The 24,346-nt window shown below is 43.3% G+C and overlaps 1 protein-coding gene across 23 annotated transcripts in view; it reads left to right on the forward strand.

Moving 5' to 3' along the window:
• Positions 1-491: 491 nt before the first annotated feature.
• Positions 492-24,346, forward strand: part of LOC110501341 (DDB1- and CUL4-associated factor 6) — a 75,605-nt gene continuing 51,750 nt past the window's right edge. For 22 of the 23 annotated variants that reach the window (XM_021578837.3, XM_021578839.3, XM_021578840.3 and 19 more), the window contains exons 1-2: positions 530-1,007; positions 21,374-21,435. In XM_021578837.3, coding sequence (XP_021434512.3) covers positions 917-1,007; positions 21,374-21,435 — 153 coding nt within the window. In that variant the 5' untranslated portion in view covers positions 530-916. Of the gene's footprint in view, positions 1,008-21,373; positions 21,436-24,346 lie in introns of all 23 variants that reach the window. The other variant, XM_090215426.1, reaches the window with a different exon arrangement.

Raw genomic sequence — 24,346 nt, forward strand, 5'->3', positions numbered from 1 at the left:
GCTGACAGTCTGCACTTACCTCATAGTCATTGTATAATTTCAAAAACAACAAAAATGTGTCACTGTCCCAATACTTTTGGAGCTCCCTGTAGATGGTAGCAGAGTGAACAGGCCAGGTATTGTAGATGTCCTGGAGGGCAGGCACATGATGCTCTCAATGGTGCATCTGTAGAAGTTTGTGAGGGCCAAGACGAATTTCGAGGCACTGTTGCGCCTTCACCACACTGTTTATGGAAGGCCAGTTTCAGGTTGTCAATGATGTGTGCGCACCAAGGAACTTGACGCGTTTCATCTGAATGCTCCAAAACGTTGCGTCCTGCTGAACGGTCCCCAGAGTCTACCATTTGTTAATCTACCTACACATCCAGTATTAATATGATAACACTTTACTACATAATCGCGCAATTATAACTAGATTATATATAATGGCCTCAACTGGTTTTTCAACTAATATTGTTAGAGACTAGGTTCTTCTCCTTGAGTGCTTCGTCATACCGCTGCAATGTTGACGGTCTCGATTAATGGTCTCGAACATAGAAATACAACGCATAGAACGGTTCACATACCACTGAGAACCTGCTTTATTGCGTTGTTTCAACCAGGGAGTTCATTGGTTGCATAGGAAGGGTTTGACACAACAAGACAGGGAAGTAGAGAGCCATCCAAATAACAAGCATCAGAAGAATATAGCGACCGAAGAGAGGCTGCAAAGTGAAGAGGGGCGATAAAGATAAAAGCTTGATATAGCTAGAGTTAGCTTAGCGCCCATGCTGACGTTACTAGCTAGCTACTGTACGTCGCAACGGCCCCAACGACCCCGCAGAGAACAAGCAAAACAACATCCAAAGGCGATAGTCAGAAGGCAGGGTTTACAACTGTATTTCAATGCTATTTTTAAGTAAAAGGAGGTTCGAGCATGATGTCCTGCTCTGGTAACCTGGTTTGGGATGTTAACAAGCGCTCTATTGGATATAATGAACCGAATGCTGTCAGGATCAACTACTTAGGTAAGAGCTCCTGACTGGGTCCAAAATAATTTGCTACAGCTAGTGAACGTCGATCAGTTAACTAGCTAGCTAACTATATTTTCGATTAGCTTGCTGACACGTGAAATACAAACTTGCAACAACATTGTCGCTAATTTGTTTCCCAGTTTAGACATTAGTGTTGATACTTCGTTTCATTGCAACGATTGCTTGCCTTTCCGCTTGGGCAGCTGGCTATTTGTAACAATACCCCTTTGCTTGCCACATCTAGCTATGCCTTTTTAGGTAGCGACATCTAAGATACACCATTACTTATAGTTCTGTCAATTCCTGTGTTGATATTGATGTTTGATTAACCAATTATTTCCACACAGAGGTTACACTAGTTGTAGATGGTACCCAGGGGTACATTTCTATATCCATCTGCAGTCTACCTTTTGTCCTTACAAAATAAATAATAACAATAATAATAATGCTGGTCATTTGAAGATTGTATTTCGACAGAATATAGAATTGGGCTTAGTCATTGGAAATATTGATTATTGCAATTTGCCCAGTTGCTAATCAAATTAGTAACTATCATTATATTATACAGTACCAGTCAGAAGTTTGCACACACCTACTCATTCAAGGGGTTTGTTTTCTTTCTTTCTTTTTTGACTATTTTCTACATTTTAGAATAATGGTGAAGAAATCAAAACTATGAAATAACACATGGAATCATGTAGAAAACCCAAAAAGTGTTAAACAAATCAAAATATAATTTATATTTGAGATTCTTCAAAGTAGCCACCCTTTTCCTTGATGACAGCTTTGCACACTTGGTATTCTCTCAACCAGCTTCACCTGGAATGTTTTTCCAACAGTCTTGAAAGAGTTCCCACGTATGCTGAGCACTTGTTGGCTGCTTTTCCTTCACTCTGCGGTCCAACTCATCTCAAACCATCTCATTTGGGTTGAGGTTGGGTGATTGTGGAGGCCATGTCATCTGATGCAGCACTCCCATCACTCTTTGTTAAATAGCCCTTACACAGCCTGGAGATGTGTTGACTCATTTTCCTGTTGAAAAACAAATTATAGTCCCACTAAGCACAAACCAGATGGGATGGCGTATCGCTGCAGAATGCTGTGTTAGCCATCCTGGTTAAGTGTGCCTTGAATTCTAAATAAATCACTGACAGCAAAGCACCTGCACACCATCACACCTCCTCCATGCTTCACGGTGGGAACTACACATACAGAGATCATCTGTTCACCTACTCTGCGTCTCACAAAGACAGGCGGTTGGAACCAAATATCTCACATTTGGACTCATCAGACCAAAGGACAGATTTCCGCCGGTCTAATATCCATTGCTCATGTTTCTTGGCCCAGGAAAGTCTCTTCTTCTTATTGGTGTCTTTTAGTAGTTGTTTCTTTGCAGCAATTCGACCATGAAGTCCTGATTCACACAGTCTGCTTTGAACAGTTGCTGTTGAGATGTGTCTGTTACTTGAACTCTGTGAAGCATTTATTTGGGCTGCAATCTGAGGTACAGTTAACTCTAATGAACGTATCCTCTGCAGCAGAGGTGACTCTGGGTCTTCCTTTCCTGTGGCGGTCCTCATGAGAGCCAGTTTCATCATAGCACTTCATGGTTTTTGCAACAGCACTTTAAAGAAACTTTCAAAGTTCTTGACATTTTCCTTATTGACTGACCTTCATGTCCTAAAGCAATGATGGACTGTCATTTCTCTTTGCCTATTTGAGCTGTTCTTGCCATAATATGGACTTGGTCTTTTACCAAGTAAGGCTATCTTCTGTATACCACCCCTATCTTGTCACAACACAACTGATTGGCTCAAACGTATTAAGAAGGAAATAAATTCCACAAATTAACTTTTAACACAGCACACCTGTTAATTAAGATGCATTCCAGGTGACTACCTCATGAAGCTGGTTGAGCGAATGCCAAGAGTATGCAAGGCTGTCATCAAGGCAAAGGGTGACTACTTTTGAAGAATCTCAAAAATAAAGTATATTTGGATTTGTTAAACACTGTTTTGGTTATTAAATTATTCCATATGTGTTTTTTCATAGTTTTGATGTCTTCACTATTATTATAATGTAGAAAATAGTACAAATAAAGACAAACCCAGGAATAAGTAGGTGTGTCCAAACTTTTGACTGGTACTGTACATTTTGAGACTGGACTATGAATTGTATCCCGATAGCCAGAAGGGGGAGCCATGGGAAGCATTGATCTACAGAAATTCAGCAGTGGCATTACATTCATTTTGACAATAGATATTCTGCTGGTTAAAGCAACTGGGATATTATTCCATCTACCAAGGCCAGATTTAACTGATTTTGAGCATTTTGTTAATTTGTGGCTATGGTTTTATCTAAGGAAATATATATACTCCCATATATAAAAAGATAACTATCAGGGTTCCATAAGTAGAGATGGAGTCCTCCATCGGGGTCTTGAGAGGCAGTAGGGCTGATTTTGGTTAGATAAATTCAGCTTAATCTCAAGCAATAAAATGTATCTACGGTCTTCAGTGCGTTTGGGAGCGATTGAGATACATTGTCTAAATATAGTAAAATATTGTCTGCGCATAATGAGATGAAGTGATCAGTAGATTTTAGAGAAGTGTTATTTTCTTCGATTGACGAATCGCTTAGGCCAGGGGTTCCATGGATAATAAGAGCACAAGCATTTCGCTACACTCGCATTAACATCTGCTAACCATGTGTATGTGACAAATAAAATTTGATTTGATTTGAATAGAAAAGGTGAAATTGGATCAACTTGTCTACTGCTTTATTGATTCTGAACAGAGCTGAGCATATATGGCCTGTTATAACTATGGCTGAGGGATTGGCATATAGTATTTAATCATATTAATGAAATTGGAGCCAATTCCCATATCTTCCAAGGCAGATTAGAGATTTGACCATTCTAGTCTATCAGAAGCTTTTTCTCCGTTGAGAGATGATACAGCCCAAGAAGCTTGTTTCTGATGAAGCATCTAAGATATGTTTATCTTGGCAAGTCATTTAAGAACAAATTCTTATTTTACAATGACGGCCTACCCCAGCCAAACCCTCCCCTAACCCGGACGATGCTAGGCCAATTGTGCGCCACCATATGGGACTCCTAGTCACGGCTGGTTGTGATACAGCCCAGGATCAAATCAGGGTCTGTATTGAATCCTCTAGCACTTAGATGCCGTTCCTTAGACTGCTGCGCCACTCGGGAGCCCCACACAAAAATAAGCTGAACATGTAATAGTCGACAGAGGTTATCCAAGGATAACACTTTTTAACAAATCTGCTTTGGTCCATGTGGACCAACTTGGGTAAATAAGTCTCAATGATTTAAACATTCTGTTAAATATCTACTCCAAATTAAGATTCAAAGATGTCTGCAGAAAGAATGGGGTGTCATGATATACAGTGCCTTCAGAAAGTATTCACACCCCTTTACTTTTTCAACATTTTGTGTTATATTATTTATTTTTATTTAACCTTTATTTAACTAGTTAAGTCAGTTAAGAACAAATTCTTATTTACAATGACGGCCTACCAAAAGGCCTTCTGCGGGGACGGGGGCCTGAAATAAAAATAAATACAATATAAATATAGGACAAAACACATATCACAACGAGAAACACAACACTACATAAAGAGAGACCTAAGACAACAACATAGCAAGGCAGCAACACATGACAACACAGCATGGTAGCAACACAACATGGTAGCAGCACAAAACATGGTACAAACATTATTGGTTACAGACAACAGCACAAAGGGCAAGAAGGTAGAGACAACAATACATCACACAAAGCAGCCACAACTATCAGTAAGAGTGTCCATGATTGAGTCTTTGAATGAAGAGATTGAGATAAAACTGTTCAGTTTGAGTGTTTGTTGCAGCTCGTTCCAGTCGCTAGCTGCAGCGAACTGAAAAGAGGAACGTCCCATGGAAGTGTGCTTTTGGGACCTTTAACAGTATGTGACTGGCAGAACGAGTGTTGTATGTGGAGGATGAGGGCTGCAGAAGATTTCTCAGATGGGGGGAGTGAGGCCTAAGAGGGTTTTATGAATAAGCATCAACCAGTGGGTCTTGCGACGGGTATATAGAGATGACCAGTTTACAGAGGAGTATAGAGTGCAGTGATGTGTCCTATAAGAAGCATTGGTGGCAAATCTGATGGCCGAATGGTAAAGAACATCTAGCAGCTCGAGAGCACCCTTACCTGCCGATCTATAAATTATGTATCTGTAATCTAGCATGGGTAGGATGGTCATCTGAATCAGGGTTAGTTTGGCAGCTGGGGTGAAAGAGGAACGATTACGATAGAGGAAACCAAGCTAGATTTAACTTTAGCCTGCAGCTTTGATATGTGCTGAGAGAAGGACAGTGCACCGTCTAGCCATACTTACAGCCTGAATTTTAAATGTTATATTTTGTGCCACTGATCTACACACACTACCCTTAATGTCAAAGTGAAATTTTGTTTTGAAGACATTTTTCCAAATTAATAAAAAATGAAGAACTGAATTGTCTTGAGTCAAGTATTCAACCCCTTTGTTATGGCAAGCATAAATAATTTAACAAATCACATATGTTGCATGGACTCATGCTGTGTTCAATAATAGGGGTTAACATGCTTTTTGAATGACTACCACACATCTGTAAGGTCCCTCAATCGAGTAGTGAATTTCAAGCACAGATTAAACCACAAAGACCAGGAAGGTTTTTCAATGTCTCTCAAAAAGGGCCCCGATTTGGTAGATGTGTTTAAAAAATAAATTAAAAGCATAAGCTGAATATCCCTTTGAGTATGGTGGTTATTAATTCGTTTTTACACCCAGTATCAATACAAAGATACAGGCGTCCTTCCTAACTCCATTGCCATAGAGGAAGGAAACTGCTCAAGAATTTCACCATGAGGCCAATGGTGATTTTAAAACAGTTACCGAGTTTAATGGTTGTGATATGAGAACTAAGGATGGATCAACAACATTGTAGTTACTTCACGATATTAACCTAAATTACAGAGTGAAAAGAAGGAAGCCTGCACATGCATCCTGTTTGCAACAAGGCACTTAAGTAATACTGTAAAAAATGTGACGAAGAAATTACCATTATGTCCTGAATACAAAACGTTATGTTTTGGACAAATCCCAAAACATCACTGAGTTCCACTCTTCAGATTTTCAAGCATGATGGTGGTTGCATCATGTTATGGGTATGCTTGTCATTGGCAAGGATTAGGGTGTTTTTTAGGATAAAGAGATACCGAATATAGCTAAGCGCAGGCAAAATCCTAGAGGAAAACCTGGTTCAGTTTGCTTTCCACCAGACACTGGGGGAAAAATACACCTTTCAGCAGGACATAAACCTTAAACACAAGGCCAAATCTACACTTGAGTTGCTTACTAAGAAGACAGTGAATGTTCCTGAGTGGTCGAGTTACAGTTTTGACCTAAATCGGCTTAAATCTATGGCAAGACCAGAAAATGGCTTTCTAGCAATGATCAACAACCAACTTGACAGAGCTTGAATAATTAAAAAAAATGATAATGGGCAATATTGTACAATCCAGGTGTGCAAAGCTCTTACAGACTTACCTAAAAAGACTCACAGCTATAATCACTGCCAAAGGTGTTTCTAAAATCAATCAATCAATCAATCAATCAATCAAATGTATTTATAAAGCCCTTTTTACATTAGCCAATGTCACAAAGTGCTTTACAGAAACCCAGCCTAAAACCCCAAACAGCAAGCAATGCAGATGTAGAAGCATGGTGCTAGGAAAAACTCCAGAGAAAGGCAGGAACCTAGGAAGAAACCTAGATAGGAACCAGGCTCTGTGGGGTGGCTGTGCCGGGTGGAGATTATAACAGTACATGGCCAAGATGTTCAAACTTTCATAGATGACCAGCAGGGTCAAATAATAATAATCACAGTGGTTATAGAGGCTGCAACAGGTCAGCACCTCAGGAGTAAAGGTAAGTTGGCTTTTTATAGCCGATCATTTAGAGTTTGAGACAGCAGGTGCTGTAGAGAGAGAGAGTCAAACAGCAGGTCTGGGACAAGGTAGCACGTCCGGTGAACAGGTCAGGGTTCCATAGCCGCAGGCAGAACAATTGAAACTGAAGCAGCAGCAGGTGCACTGAGGTGGACTGGGTACAGCAAGGAGTCATCAGGCCAGGTAGTCATGAGGCATGGTCCTAGGGCTCAGGTCCTCCGAGAGAAGAGAGTTAGAGGGAGCATACTTAAATTCATACAGGACACTGGATAAGACAGGAGAAGTACTCCAGATATAAGACTGATCCTAGCCCCCCAACACATAAACTATTGCAGCATAAATACTGGAGGCTGAGACAGGAGGGGTCGGGAGACACTGTGGCCCCGTCCGACGATACCCCCAGACAGGGCCAATCAAACAAATGTATTTATAAATCCCTTCTTACATCAGCTGATGTCACAAAGTGCTGTACAGAAACCCAGCCTAAAACCCCAAACAGCAAGCAATGCAGGTGTAGAAGCACGGCCAACCAGGCAGGATATAACCCCATCCACTTTACCAAAGCACAGCCCCCACACCATTAGAGGGATATCTTCAAATCACCAACTTACTACACTGAGACAAGGCAGAGTATAGCCCACGAAGATCTCCCCCACGGCACGAACCCGAGGGGGGGCGCCAACCCAGACAGGAAGATCACATCAGTGACTCAACTGACGCACCCTTCCTAGCGACAGCATGGAAGAGCCCCAGTAAGCCAGTGACTCAGCCCCTGTAATAGGGTTAGAGGCAGAAAATCCCAGTGGAGAGAGGGGAACCGGCCAGGCAGAGACAGCAAGGGCGGTTCGTCGCTCCAGTGCCTTTTCGTTCACCTTCACACCCCTGGGCCAGACTACACTCAATCATAGGACCTACTGAAGAGATGAGTCTTCAATAAAGACTTAAAGGTCGAGACCGAGTCTGCATCTCTCACATGGATAGGCAGACCATTTCATAAAAATGGAGCTCTATAGGAGAAAGCCCTGCCTCCAGCTGTTTGCTTAGAAATTCTAGGGACAATTAGGAGGCCTGCGTCTTGTGAGCGTATGTGTATGTACGGCAGGACCAAATTGGAAAGATAGGTAGGAGCAATCCCATGTAATGCTTTGTAGGTTAGCAGTAAAACCTTGAAATCAGCCCTAGCCTTAACAGGAAGCTAGTGTAGAGAGGCTAGCACTGGAGTAATATGATCACATTTTTTGGTTCTAGTCAAGATTCCAGCAGCGGTGTTTAGCACTAACTGAAGTTTATTTTGTGATTTATCCAGTTAGCCAAGAAGGTAGGGCATTGCAGTAGATTCATCTAGAAGTGACAAAAGCATGGATACATTTTTGCACAGGAGGTTTCTGATTTTTGCAATGTTACGTAGATGGAAATAAGCTGTCCTTGAAACAGTCTTGATATGTTCGTTAAAAGAGAGATCAGGGTCCATAGTAACGCCGAGGTCCTTCAGTTTGAGACTACAACCATCAAGATTAACGAGACTAATGTACAACCATCAAGATTAATTGTCAGATCCAACAGAAGATCTCTTTGTTTCTTGGGACCTAGAACTAGCGCGTCTGTTTTGTCTGAGTTTAAAAGTAACACATTTTCCGCCATCCACTTCCTTATGTCTGAAACATATGCTTCCAGGGAGGGCAATTTTCGGGCTTCACCATGTTTCATCGAAATGTCCAGCTGTGTATCGTCCGCAAAGAAGTGAAAGTTAACATTATGTTTCCGAAATGACATCACCAAGATGTAAAATATAGAGTGAAAACAATTGTGGTCCTAAAACGGAACCTTGAAGAACACCGAAATTTACAGTTGGTTTGTCAAGAGGACAAACCATCCACAGAGACAAACTGATATCTTTCCGACAGATAAGATCTAAACCGGGCCAGAACTTGTCCGTGTAGACCAATTTGGGTTTCCAATCTCTCCAAAAGAATGTGGTGATTGATGGTATCAAAAGCAGCACTAAGGTCTAGGAGTACGAGGACAGATGAAGAGCCTTGGTATGACACCATTAAAAGGTCATTTACCACCTTTCCCAATGCAGTCTCGGTGCTATGATGGGGTCTAAAACCAGTCTGAAGCATTTTGTATAGATTGTTTGTCTTCAGGAAGGCAGTGAGTTGCATGTATTGTCTCAGGGGGGGTGAATACTTATCTAAACAAAATATATTGGTCTTATTTTTCATAAGTGTTAGAATTTTTCTTCCACTTTGTCATTAGAGTAAATTGTGTAGATCGTTGACCAAAAATTTAAATTCCTTTAATCCCACTTTGTAACAAAAGAAAATATAGAAAAGGTGAAATGTTAACACCTTCAGTTTGAAAAAAATCTATTTTGGTTATGGAACTACAGTAACATGCTGACCAGACCGGACATGTCGCGTGCGCGAGCGTCGCAAAATAAATGTAGAAATCCATGTTATTCAATTATTGCACCCACACTGCTCTCGTGCGCCAACGAGCGTCTGCGATGCCAAAGGCTAAAATAGAACTCCTTTCTATTTCTGACGCAGATCGCGCTGCAAGTCCTGCCTCTCCCATCTCCTCATTGGTTTATAGAAGCAGGTACCCACGTGCCATCTCCTCATTGGTTATACCCACATGGGTGATTGAAAGACGAACTGTTTTGCCGGTTGTTGTGGTAATACTATGAAAGTGTAGATGCCATCACCATATAAGTTCAAAGATGAAAAAGCCTGGAAGGAGGAGAGATGTCTAGAAACGATTCGGTTGGCCGTTTTATGTGTGGATTAATTGTCGGAGTAGAGGACCTTGTGCATTTCAGGTAAAATAAAACTCAATATTTATATCCCAGGACAAATTAGCTAGCAACAGCAAGCTAGCTAAATAGAACAAATTAGCTAGCAAGTGCAAGCTAACTAGCTAAATTGCCATACATGTTTAATGCTTTTCGACCTGTCCCCAAATTAATGTAATTGGTTCAGAGTTTGTTTTGATATTTTAACCTGCGTGTCGTGATCGCGTTTGGTGAAGGGGGACAAAAAACATTTATGCACGATGGCGCACGCGCGCAGCTGGTTTGGGTTCCGTGTAAGTAGTGCTGAGCGATTAGTGCTTTCTGAGGTCGGTTCAGTTTCCGTTCGATTATTATTTTTTTTTAAAGTAATTAATACAAGTTCCATGATGGTAGTGACTGCCCATTTACTGCTTATTCTCATTACTTTAATCAAATATTTCATTTGTGTTTATTACATTTGTTTTATTTGATGACTTTATTTCATTCAAAGTCATCTCATCTCTAAAGAGCTGCTGCCTATGCTGTTTGAAAAAAAAAAACACTATTTTAGTACTTCTTCAAAGTAAATAAGGCATACTTTTATGACTGCTGAATACCAAATATCAATCACTTAGATAATGTATTTTCAGGTAGTTACCTCGCGAAGCAACTGTTCTCCTCTCATCATGAATTCTTGTCTCTCTTACGTAGCAGGCATAAAATAAACACACGTCGGACAAGTGTGCAGATCACTGTCACAATCTCAATTTAATCTATTTTACAGTGTATTCGGAAAGTATTCAGACCCCTTGACTTTTTCTACATTTTGTTACATTACAGCCTTATTCTAAAATTGATTAAATTGTTTTGTTTCACTCATCACAATACCCCATAATGACAAAGCAAAAACAGTTTTTTTAGAAATTTTAGCTAAGTTATTAAAAAGAAAAGGCTGAAATATCACACATTTACATGAGTATTCAGACCCTTTACTCAGTACTTTGTTGAAGCACCTTTGGCAGAGATGATAGCATTGCATCTTCTTGGGTATGATTCTTCAAGCTTGGCACACCTGTATTTGGGGAGTTTCTCCCATTCTTCTCTGCAGATCCTCTCAAGTCTCTCCAGAGATGTTCGATGGGGTTCAAGTCCAGGCTCTGGCTGGGCCACTCAGGACATTCAGAGACTTGTCCCAAAGCCACTCCTGTGTTGTCTTGGCTGTGTGCTTAGGGTCAATGTCCTGTTGGAAGGTGAACCTTCCAGGTTCACAGCGCTCTGGAGGTCTGCAGTGCTCTGGAGCAGGTTTTCATCAAGGATCTCTCTGTACTTTACTCCGTTACTCTTTGCCTCGATCCTGACTAGTCTCCCAGTCCCTGCCGCTGAATAACATCACCACAGCATTATGCTGCCAGAAATCTGAGTCTCGGCGTCATTTTGTTACCGTTACCGTTGCCCATACACATAACTTTACCTCCTACACATCAGTTCTCTGCATGTAGAGCAGTGGTACTCATTGCCGCGAGCTGTTAATTTGCGGCTCGCTGTGATTTTCCTATTTCCCATTCATAATACATAACAATGATTACAATTTCAATTCAATGTGTTTAATGCAGGCCTGAATCACTTCATTGAATATATATATTGTTCCCTGGACAGCAGTATAGCTCCGCTGTTGAACAGACAGGCCGAAATAGAATGTTGGCCGAAATAGAACGCAACTGCTCAGCTACAGAGACCGACACATTTCAGTTTGATACTAGCTAATTTTGCAGTCTGGTAGACATGGATCGATTTATTGTAAAAAAGAAATGTAAATCTATTGACAATGAATATGAGGGGTAAGAGCTGGAAACAACTTGAAAGCTATGAACAAACGATCAGGAAGATGGCGGCGGAGAAATATAGCTAGCTAACGTGGCTCTGGTGGCTAAGAGAAGGATAGGGTTGATTCAAGAAGAGATAATGGGATTAGCTCACTTTGTCTTGTTTGCCAGAAGGCAGTCAATTGTTTTAAGTCAGCAAATTTAGAGTGAAATCCAGTCACACCATGCCCATGTTGACAAAACATATCCGCCACAAAGCAACCTCAACAACAAAATAGCGCAACTCAAAGGACAGCTCAAAGGATCTAGCACTGTTGCAGGGAAAATGACAGAGGCAACATTTGAGATTGCTTGGATACTCGCGAGAAACAATAAGGCCTTCAAAGATGCGGAGATTGTCAAGTAATGTATTTTGGCCTCAGCTGAAATATTGTATGCTGATGTAACAAACAAGGAAGCTATTTTGAAGCAAATTAAGGGACTGCAACACTCAGACTCGACAATAACAAGACTCATAGAAGACATCTATGTTTGTTTATTCACTGCTTAAGCACACTCCGCCAACCCTGATGTCCTAGCCGTGTCTGAATCCTGGCTTAGGAAGGCCACCAAAAATTCTGAAATTTCCATCCCCAACTACAACATTTTCCGCCAAGATAGAACTGCCAAAGGGGGCGGGGTCACAATCTACTGCAGAGATAGCCTGCAGAGTTCTGTCATGCTATCCAGGTCTGTACCCAAACAGTTCGAGCTTCTACTTCTAAAAATCCACCTTTCCAGAAAGTCTCTCACTGTTGCCGCTTGCTATAGACTCCCCTCAGCCCCCAGTTGTGCCCTGGACTCCATATGCGAATTGATTGCCCTCACTTATCTTCAAAGTTCATACTGTTAGGTGACCTAAACTGGGATATGCTAAACACCCCGGCCGTCCTACAATCTTAGCAAGAGGCCCTCAATCTCACACAAATTATCAAGGAACCTACCAGGTACAACCCCAAATCCTTAAACATGGGCACCGTCATAGATATCACCCTGACCAACCTTCCCTCTAAATACACTTTTCCTATCTTCAACCAGGATCTCAACGATCACTGCCTCATTGCCTGCGTCCGTAATGGGTCCGCGGTCAAACGACCACTACTCATCACTGTCAAACGCTCCCTAAAACTCTTCAGCGAGCAGGCCTTTCTAATCGACCTGACCCAGGTATCCTGGAAGGATTTTGACCTCATCACATCAGTAGACGATTGGTTATTCTTTAAAAGTGCTTTCCTCACCATCATAAATGAGCATGCCCCATTCAAAAAAATGTAGAACTAAGAACAGATATAGCCCCTGGTTCACTCCAGACTTGACTGCCCTTAACCAGCACAAAACATCCTGTGGTGGATTGCATTAGCATCGAATAGCCCCCGCGATATGCAACTTTTCAGGAAGTTAGGAACCAATATACACAGTCAGGTAGGAAAGCAAAGGCTAGCTTTTTCAAACAGAAATTTGCATCCTGTAACACAAATTCCCCAAAGTTTTGGGACACTGTAAAGAACATGGAGAATAAGAGCACCTCCTCCCAGCTGCCCACTGCACTGAGGCTCGGAAACACTGTCACCACCGATAAATCCACGATAATCGAGAATTTCAAAAAGCATTTTTCTACGGCTGGCTTTGCTTACCACCTGGCTACCCCTGATGTCCTGAAAGAGCTGCAAATTCTGGACCCCTACAAATCAGCTGGGCTAGACATTCTGGACCATCTCTTTCTAAAATTCTCCACCGCAATTGTTGCAACCCCTATTACTAGCCAGTTCAAACTCTCTTTCCTATCGCCTGAGATCCCAAAAGATTGTAAAGGTGCAGCAGTCATCCCCCTCTTCAGAGGGGGTGACACTCTAGACCCAAACTGTTATAGACCTATATCCATCCTGCCCTGCCTTTCTAAAGTCTCCGAAAGCCAAGTTAATAAACACATCACCAACCATTTCAAATCCCACCGTACCTTCTCCTCTATGCAATCTGGTTTCAGAGCTGGTCATGGGTGCACCTCAGCCACGCACAAGTTCCTAAACAATATCATAACTGCCATCGATAAAAGACAGTACTGTGCAGCCTTCTTCATCGACCTGGCCAAGGCTTTCGACTCTGTCAATCACCGCATTCTTATTGGCAGACTCAACAGCCTTGGTTTCTCAAATTACTGCCTCGCCTGGTTCACCAACTACTTCTCAGACAGTTCAGTGTGTCAAATCGGAGGGCCTGTTTTCCGGACCTCTGGCAGTCTCTACGTGGGTGCCACAGGGTTCAATTCTCGGGCCAACTCTTTTCTCTGTATACATCAATGATGTCGCTCCTGCTGCTGGTGATTCTCTGATCCATTTCTATGCAGACGACACCATTCTGTATACTTCTGGCCCTTCTTTGGACACTGTGTTAACAAACCTCCAGACAAGCTTCAATGCCGTACAACACTCCTTCTGTGGCCTCCAACTGCTCTTAAATACAAGTAAAACTAAATGCATGCTCTTCAACCGATTGCTGCCCGCGCCCGCCCGCCCAACTAGCATCACTACTCTGGACGGTTCTGACTTAGAATATGCGGACAACTACAGATACAGTTGAAGTCGGAAGTTTACATACACCTTAGCCAAATACATTTAAACTCAGTTTTTCACAATTCCTGACATTTAATCCTCGTAAAAATTCCCTGTCTTTGGTCAGTTAGGATCACCACTTTATTTTAAGAATGTGAAATGTCAGAATAATAGTAGAGAGAATGATTTATTTAATATTTTATTTATTTCATCACATTCCGAGTGGGTCAAAAGTTTACATACACTCAGAGTTCTTTAACCTTTCAGGTTATGTCAATATTGGATTTGTTTTACTGTGGATATAGATACTTTTGTACCTGTTTCCTCCAGCATTTTCACAAGGTCCTTTGCTGTTGTTCTGGGATTGATTTGGACTTTTCGCACCAAAGTACGTTCATCTCTAGGAGACATAACTCGTATTCTTCCTGAGCGGTATGACGGCTGTGTGGTCCCATGGTGTTTATACTTGCATACTATTGTTTGTACAGATGAACGTGGTACCTTCAGGCGTTTGGAAATTGTTCCCAAGGATGAACCAGACTTGTGGAGGTCTACAATTTATTTTCTGAGGTCTTGGTTGATTTCTTTTGATTTTCCCATGATGTCAAGCAAAGAGGCACTGAGTTTGAAGGTAGGCCTTGAAATACATCCACAGGTACACCTCCAATTGACGTCAATTAGCCTATCAGAAGCTTCTAAAGCCATGAAATCATTTTCAGGAATTTTCCAAGCTGTTTAAAGGCACATTTACCTTTGTGTATGTAAACTTCTGACCCACTGGAATTGTGATACAGTCAATTATAAGTGAAATAATCTGTCTGTAAACAATTGTTGGAAAAATTACTTGTGTCATGCACAAAGTAGATCTCCTAACCAACTTGCCAAAACCATAGTTTCTTAGCAAGAGATTTGTGGAGTGGTTAAGAAACAAGTTTTAATGACTCCAACCTAAGTGTATGTAATCTTCTGACTTCAACTGTACCTAGGTGTCTGGTTAGACTGTAAACTCTCCTTCCAGACTCACATTAAGCATCTCCAATCCAAAATTAAATCTAGAATCGGCTTCCTATTTCGCAACAAAGCCTTCTTCACTCATGCTGCTAAACATACCCTCGTGAAACTGACTATCCTACCAATCCTTGACTTTGGCGATGTCATTTACAAAATTGCGTCCAACATTCTACTCAGCAAATTATATGTAGTCTATCACAGTGCCATCTGTTTTGTCACCAAAGCCCCGTATACTACCCACCACTGCGACCTGTATGCTCTCATTGGCTGGCCCTCGCTTCATATTGGTCGCCAAAACCACTGGCTCCAGGTCATCTATAAGTCTTTGCTAGGTAAAGCCCCGCCATATCTCAGCTCACTGGTCACCATTGCAACACACACCAGTAGCACGCGCTCCAGCAGGTATATTTCACTGGTCATCCTCAAAGCCAACTCCTCATTGGCTGCCTTTCCTTCCAGTTCTCTGCTGCCAATGATTGGAGCGAATTGCAAAAATCACTGAAGCTGGAGTCTTATATCTCCCTCTCTAACTTTAAGCATAAGCTGTCAGAGCAGCTTACCAATCACTGAACCTGCACACAGCCCATCTGTAAATTGCCCACCCAACCTCCTCATTCCTCAAATTGTTATTTATTTTTGCTCTTTTTGCACCCTAGTATCTCTACTTGCACATCATCATCTGCACATCTATCACTCCAGTGTTATTGCTACATTGTAATTATTCCGCCAATATGGCCTATTTATTGCCTTACCTCCCTAATCTTACTACATTTGCACACACTGTACATAGATACATTTTTTTCTATTGTGTTATTGACTGTACGTTTGTTTATGTGTAACTCTGTGTTGTTGTTTTTGTTGCACTGCTTTTCTTTATCTTGGCCAGGTCGCAGTTGTAAATGAGAACTTGTTCTCAACTGGCCTTCCTGGTTAAATAAGGGTGAGAGAGAAGAAAACATTGGCGAGGACATCGGTAAGCAACTGATTACTGACTCATCCGTGGCGCCGTGTTTTAGTATTGCACTTGACGAAAGCACTGATGTTAGTGACATTGCCCAATTATGTGTTTGGGTCCGCTTCCCTCAAAACGAGTCATTCAGAAAGGAACTTTTATGTTTACTGCCCCTTCAGGATCAAACACGAGGAGAGGATATTCTGAAAGCCCTTGTTACATTTTTTGCTGATAGTAATATTGACTGGTCAAATCTGGCATCTTTGTGCACTGACGGCGCCCCAAACATGTGAGGGCAGGAGAAGAGACTCAATAATGAACATTGTGAAACAAAAACAGAGAAACAGACTGACCAATGGACACCAGGATTGCCTCACAAGCATTGCAACAACAGACTATACATTTGGAATGAATTCAGTCAAGGAGCAGAATGGACATTTTTGCTTATCCAACTACTGAGGTAACCCTTAATATGGGTCTTACACACATCAAATATATATATATTTGTGATGTGCTGTACATCAAATCATTTGTATGTGCTCTCTGAATTTGCTCTCAATTGATAATTGATAATATTGGAAGAAAAAGTACAACAAATGTAAAGACCTGTTTGGCCCTCTGAATGATTGTCTCAACCTAAAGTGGCCCCCTTACAACGAATTGTGAGTAATACTGATGTCTGTGTGTGTGTGTGCGTGCGTGTGTGCGTGCATGCGTGGGAGATGGGGCCAGGAGTTGAATAATTGATCATAATCCTTGACACCCTGCTGGGCTTCACAGAACGACAGCCCAAACATCATCATCGCTTCCTTCCGCCCAAACACAGCTCTCCATTAATTTCAGTTACTTTTCATGGGGGACAATTTTAATTGGGACACGTCATGAGCACAGATTGGAGGAATCATTAAAAAAAAGCTCACAAACAAAGCTTTAAAATCAGAGTACAGTAAGTGTTTAAAAACACTGGCATTAGTGTTTGTTTTCCTCGACACACAAGGAAAGAATCAGTCGATTTGGGACGAATGGGCTAGCCATAATATAACTCCGACAGACTTTGAAATGAATCTGCTTGAGTGAGAAATGCACTGGAATTGAAAGCCTCTCTCTGACCTGGGTCTTAATCTAAAGTCTCTGGTCTAGAGAAGAAAGACCACCTTTTCAACCGTCTGTAAGGAACAGAGTTCTATGAGTGTGCTACACCAGACTACATGATCTTAGATGAAACAGTAGGCGTATGACAGAGGAGGCTACAGTTATGGAATCATCAACGTCAAAATGATCATAACAATCTACTGTTTCTATAATGAGGACATGTATTGGTTTACTTAATCCCTCTTCCTTGCTCATCTTTATTTCCTGCCTGCAGCTCTGTAGTGATTGTTTACTAACCTTCAGCTGTCCCTCCTACAAGCCACTCTTCCTGGGTTTGGCTCTCTAATACACTGACTGGCATCCCAAGTGGGTGGACCAGGACAGCACTGGTGTTTTTCTCTGGTAGTGTGGGTACTGGATATGTGCACTCATGTCAGGACCCTGACCTGAAACTGAACCGGGCTTTTCCTTGAGCACCATTCACAAAAATCGATGACCCTCTGATGAAAACACTTATGTTTTTATATGCCTAGGCTATTTTCTCAATAGAAAATCATATTCAATGTTTTTGATTTGCTGTGCTTATATTTGATTCCTATCTGTTGTGTTGCCTTCTGCTAACATGGATTTCAACAATGTTCTACCACTCCGTCCGTGCCTTTTTAGTTTCATTGTGTGGATGTTTCACTTGCTGGCGAAAAATAATGTTCAAGCTCCATAGAATCATACTGTTATGTGTTATTCACTTATCAAGAGGATTATGAAACACAGTGTTCGTTTGATCCTTTGTGTTTGATTGCTATAAAACCAGGTACCACGTCATTTCTCAGGTTGGGTCATGTTGGCCAAACCTTTGCGGTTGACTGACATGTTGATGAATCAGGGAGTTGTCCCTGTAAGGAATGCACTGCCTCCCTTCAATTACTAATGCTCACAGATTTGTTGATATTGCCTATTGAGACAAAGCTTAAGCTGACTTAGTATGTTACGATAAAAATGCAACTTTATGCCAATAATAAAGCATTCCATGCATCATCGCATTTGCATACTTATGTAGGCTATTATTCCTAATGTGATGAGTGGATAGGATAGTAATAATTTAGGCTAATAATATAACTCAATCATTGTATGCAAACAAAGACTGTTCAATTCATGGCTGGCTATATCAAATTAGTTTCTCATTTTTTTGCAGGGGACAAAATGTCCCCTTTTTATAAATACATTTCATGAAATTCTACACTTTATGACTGGAGACATTAGGTGAAACAGTTTTATTTATTTTTTGACACAAATTACACCTATGGGACTCCCAATCACGGCCGGATGTGATACAGCCTGGATTCGAACCAGGGACTGTAGTGACACATCTTGTATTGAGATGCAGTGTCTTAGGCCACTTGGGAGCAACATAAAAGGCCTAAGAGAAGGGAAGACTCATACAATATGATGTCCTTGTAACCTGGAGGAGGAAATGATTGGCCAAAAACACATTTTCAAGTGGCACTGACCCAACAATGATAAAGAGTGAATATGAGCACTCACCAGGGATATGGCCGATGCTCTCCGCTGGTGCCAAATAGGCAGGCCTAGGGAATACTGTTCGCTCAGTTCAGTCGAGAATTTTGATAACTTAAAGACATATTAGAATCTTGTCTTCTCTTTACAGCAATAACTATTTGCTTTCCAAACTGTTTTCCCGCGATTGTATTTTAAAATATTGCGATATGCCTGGCTGGGCCTCTACTTTTCACTGACAGTCTCAACTCAACAATCATCTGCTTAGCATTTGTTGCTCGCGCTGCCCAAACTGCGGGCCCTTCCAACTGTAGATGATGCGATTTAAAGCAATCCACAGCTTCGTTTTTTAAAAATAAGCTAACGATCCTCTGTAGCCAAATCATGCTTTCTGGTGTAGTAGCCTATTTTTATGTTATTTATTGGAGTAGGCTAATTAGGCTATATCATTAGGCTATATCATTTTGGCAATTTACTTTAGGGCAAGCTTTTTGTGTGTGTGTGTGTGTGTGTGTAATGTATGTATGACTTCAGTGAATCAGTGGTGAGGAAGTGGCTTTGAGAGATGTGATCTTCTGCATGTCTCACATTCTCTGTTTCCCAAAGATGAATAACAATTACAACATGCTTGCAAATCTACAGAATCAACCACCATGCACAGTGTTTAGCAACATAGCTATGATCATGGTATCCTATGTGATATTGAGTCAAAAACACCTCTGCTCTCAAACTTTATGGACTTGCCAGACACTGTGTTAACCAGGCCATTCAGGATATCAACCATCTTCAATCAGAAGCCCAGACAGTTTCAGTCACGGATGGATTGCAAATGTTGACACACATCTCCATCCATATCAGTGGTTTCCTATTTCTATGGCTCCTTCAAGCAGAATCAGACATCTTGGGACATTGTCAATTCACTCCTCTAGGGTTTGGTGACACTGGTGTCACGTTAGCTTGTATAGCATGATGCTATATGTGGCTATGCTGTCTGGAGCTACCTGTATGCTAAATGTGTATTTTCTATCTGGGACCAAGCTAACCTGTGATTGTACTGAGTGGCGTTTGAGTGATGATTAGCAGGCCCAGGGGTGGGGCAGGTGGGGTATGGATTTGCCTAGCGCTGCATTTAGCTTGACTAGGCTGGCTGTGTTGCTAGAGCTGTCATTGTCAATGGACAGGTAATCATACCAGTTGGAGGCAAAATTTGGCACTGTAAAAGGGCGGCCGCCAAGGGGGGCTAGCATAGCATTTGTGGGGTCTAAATCCCAACAAAAAGCTAGAAAGATACTTCAAGGGATAGTTAGGCCTAGGCTAATCATAGCACATTTTAAGGCTATATTTTGCACGGTCTTCCTCACCCATGAGATTTAGCAAGATCAAAGTAGCCTCCATGGTTTCAGCTAAATCTATCATCACGTTACTTTCCCATGACATCAATGCCCATCAGCAAATTGAAAAGGGGTTGGGACATGTTTATCTGGGTCTCATTGTCTTTTTGGGCATTTGACTTTAAATATCTGAAGGTTGAAAGACAAAGGAGGGGATTTGGAGAAAATGGAGACAACACTATTGTTACTGTTTGATTTGAACAGCAATGCAGCAGCAATGAACTAGAACCAAGCTGTAGGACAAAATCTGCCCCACTTATTTATCACATGACCTATTTACCTTTGCCTCTCTGTTATTGAACAGGACCTTCAAATTTCATCTGGCTAGGCGACACAATATAAGAAGCGTCAGTGTTAGTTTGTTTTATATGAGCATTACAGGACTGGCACGAGGCACGCAAGGTCACAAAGGCAGGCCATAGTGTTAATGACTGTCTGCTGTAATTCTACTTGATTGCCTTTGACATTGGCTGTGTACTGTCAATGCACAGTAGAGTCTGTCATAGTGGATTATGGAACTAAGGCCATCCTTTCCATGCCTACTACGATTGCAGTATACAAGGAATGGTTTTTAGATTCTAGTCTGTCATCGCTTTACCTGATGGCATGAATTCTCGCCCAATGTTTTTTTTTCTTCTCACTATTCTAAGGCAAGTTGAATAATTTGAGGTGATTTTTATTGTAAAACCTGGATCTTTTAGCCTAATACAGTGTAAGTTTAGAAGCAAGTTCATTCATAAAATACTGCCAAACCTGAACCTTTCTACATTGAAATAAGTCTATTTCACGACAGGATAGGCAGCCTGCTCATTTGGTTCTTCCTCTCTCCCTGTGATGGTGACAGCAGATGCGAGGGAGGCTTCCTCAAGATGAATAATACATTATAAGCCACAGAAAGACAGAATCATTGCAATCAATGTGACACGTTATTCATCTTCCTGCTCCCTCTGTAAATACTGAGAGCTGAGGCATGAAAACAAACCATGGCAAAAGAAAACGGAGCCTTACAAATGGGTTCCAACACTTCTGATATAGGGTATGGCCATTGCTTTGTCATCGACCCAAGTCGATGATGGCCATCTACCCTAGTCGATGACTTGAATTCATCAGTTATTTTTTTATGCTGACTGAATTAGTGCAAAAATAAATGAAAGTAACAAGTCATGGCTAAACAATTGTGACTTGATAAGAATGTCTTTCTTCTGTTTTTGCACAGGCAGAAGAGAATTTGTCCAGCGGCTGAAACTCGAAGCGACACTCAATGTCCACGATGGCTGTGTAAGTACACATTACCCATCCTTGTGTGTGTTTGTGTCTGTGGTGTATACTGGGCACATCTGTCCCTCCTTTCATCTTTAGAGCACTTCACCATTCACCCTCCCCCGCTGTTCGTCTGTCTGTCTGTCTGTCTGTCTGTCTGTCTGTCTGTCTGTCAGTGTGTGAAACCTTGAGTCTGACCGACTGAGTGATGGACAGACACAGACGGGGACTGAGTGACGGACAGACACAGACGGGGACTGACTGACGGACAGACAGACGGGGACTGACTGACGGACAGACAGACGGGGACTGACTGACGGACAGACAGACGGGGACTGACTGACGGACAGACAGACGGGGACTGACTGACGGACAGACAGACGGGGACTGACTGACGGACAGACAGACGGGGACTGACTGACGGACAGACAGACGGGGACTGACTGACGGACAGACAGACGGGGACTGACTGACGGACAGACGGGGACTGACTGACGGACAGACGGGGACTGACTGACGGACAGACAGACGGGGACTGACTGACGGACAGACAGACGGGGACTGACTGACGGACAGACAGACGGGGACTGACTGACGGACAGACAGACGGGGACTGACTGACGGACAGACAGACGGGGACTGACTGACGGACAGACAGACGGGGACTGACTGACGGACAGACAGACGGGGACTGACTGACGGACAGACAGACGGGGACTGACTGACGGACAGACAGACAGACAGATGGGGACTGACGGACAGACAGACAGACGGGGACTGACGGACAGACAGACAGACGGGGACTGATTGACGGACAGACAGACGGGGACAGACGGACAGACAGACGGGGACTGACGGACAGACAGACAGATGGGGACTGATGAACGGACAGACAGACCTGGACTGACAGTCAGACAGACGTTGACTGACAGACAGACAGACAGACAGACAGACGTGGACTGACGGACAGACAGACGGGCGGGGACTGATGGACGGACGGACGGGGACTGACGGATGGACAGGGACTGACAGATGGACGGGCAGACGGGCGGATAGACGGAGACTGACGAACAGACAGACAGACAGACGTGGACTGACGGACAGACAGAGAGACGTGGACTGATGGACAAACAGACAGACGGACATGGACTGACGAACAGACAGACAGACGGACGGAGACTGACGGACAGACAGACGGGCGGGGACTGATGGACGGACGGACGGGGACTGACGGATGGACAGGGACTGACAGAGGGACGGATGGACGGGCAGACGGGCGGATAGACGGAGACTGACGAACAGACAGACAGACAGACGTGGACTGATGGATGGACAGAGAGACAGACGTGGACAGACAGGCGGACGGGGACTGACGGACAGACAGACGTGGACTGACGGACGGACAGAGAGACAGACAGACGTGGACTGACGGACGGACAGAGAGACAGACGTGGACTGACGGACAGACAGGCGGACGGGGACTGACGGACGGACAGACAGACGGGGACTGACTGACGGACAGACAGACAGACAGATGGGGACTGACGGACAGACAGACAGACGGGGACTGACGGACAGACAGACAGACGGGGACTGATTGACGGACAGACAGACGGGGACAGACGGACAGACAGACGGGGACTGACGGACAGACAGACAGATGGGGACTGATGAACGGACAGACAGACCTGGACTGACAGTCAGACAGACGTTGACTGACAGACAGACAGACAGACAGACAGACGTGGACTGACGGACAGACAGACGGGCGGGGACTGATGGACGGACGGACGGGGACTGACGGATGGACAGGGACTGACAGATGGACGGGCAGACGGGCGGATAGACGGAGACTGACGAACAGACAGACAGACAGACGTGGACTGACGGACAGACAGAGAGACGTGGACTGATGGACAAACAGACAGACGGACATGGACTGACGAACAGACAGACAGACGGACGGAGACTGACGGACAGACAGACGGGCGGGGACTGATGGACGGACGGACGGGGACTGACGGATGGACAGGGACTGACAGAGGGACGGATGGACGGGCAGACGGGCGGATAGACGGAGACTGACGAACAGACAGACAGACAGACGTGGACTGATGGATGGACAGAGAGACAGACGTGGACAGACAGGCGGACGGGGACTGACGGACAGACAGACGTGGACTGACGGACGGACAGAGAGACAGACAGACGTGGACTGACGGACGGACAGAGAGACAGACGTGGACTGACGGACAGACAGGCGGACGGGGACTGACGGACGGACAGACAGACGGACGGGGACTGATGGACGGACGGATAGACTGGGACAAACGGGGATGGGAGGGACTGACGGATGTGGACGGACGGACATAGGGGGACTGACGGACGGACGGGGACTGACGGACAGACATACGGGGACTGACGGGCGGACAGACTTGGACTTACCTCTGGACATACGGGGACTGACGGACCGATGGGGACTGACGGACGGTCGGAGGGGGACCGACGGACAAACAGACAGACAGGCGGGGACTGACAGACAGACGGACATACAGGGACTGATGGAGGACATACATACAGGGAGTGACGGACAGACCTACTGTACAATCCAGGTGTGCAAAGCTCTTAGAGACTTACCCAGAAAGACTCACAGCTGTAATCACTGTCAAAGGTGATTGTAATATGTATTGACTCAGGGGTGTGAATATTTACATAAATTCAATATTTCTGTATTTAATTTTCAATAAATGTGCAAAAACAATTGTCGTTATGGGGTATGTGTGTGTAGATGGGTGTGAAAAAAATGATTGAATACATTTTGAATTCAGGCTGTACCACAACAGATAAGTCAAGGGGTATGCATACTTTCTTAAGCTACTTTACATTAGGAATATATATACAGTTGAAGTTGGAAGTTTACAAACACTCA

This window comes from Oncorhynchus mykiss, chromosome 22, assembly GCF_057628025.1.
Source record: "Oncorhynchus mykiss isolate SJ-2025 chromosome 22, ASM5762802v1, whole genome shotgun sequence".
Lineage (NCBI taxonomy): Eukaryota > Metazoa > Chordata > Actinopteri > Salmoniformes > Salmonidae > Oncorhynchus > Oncorhynchus mykiss.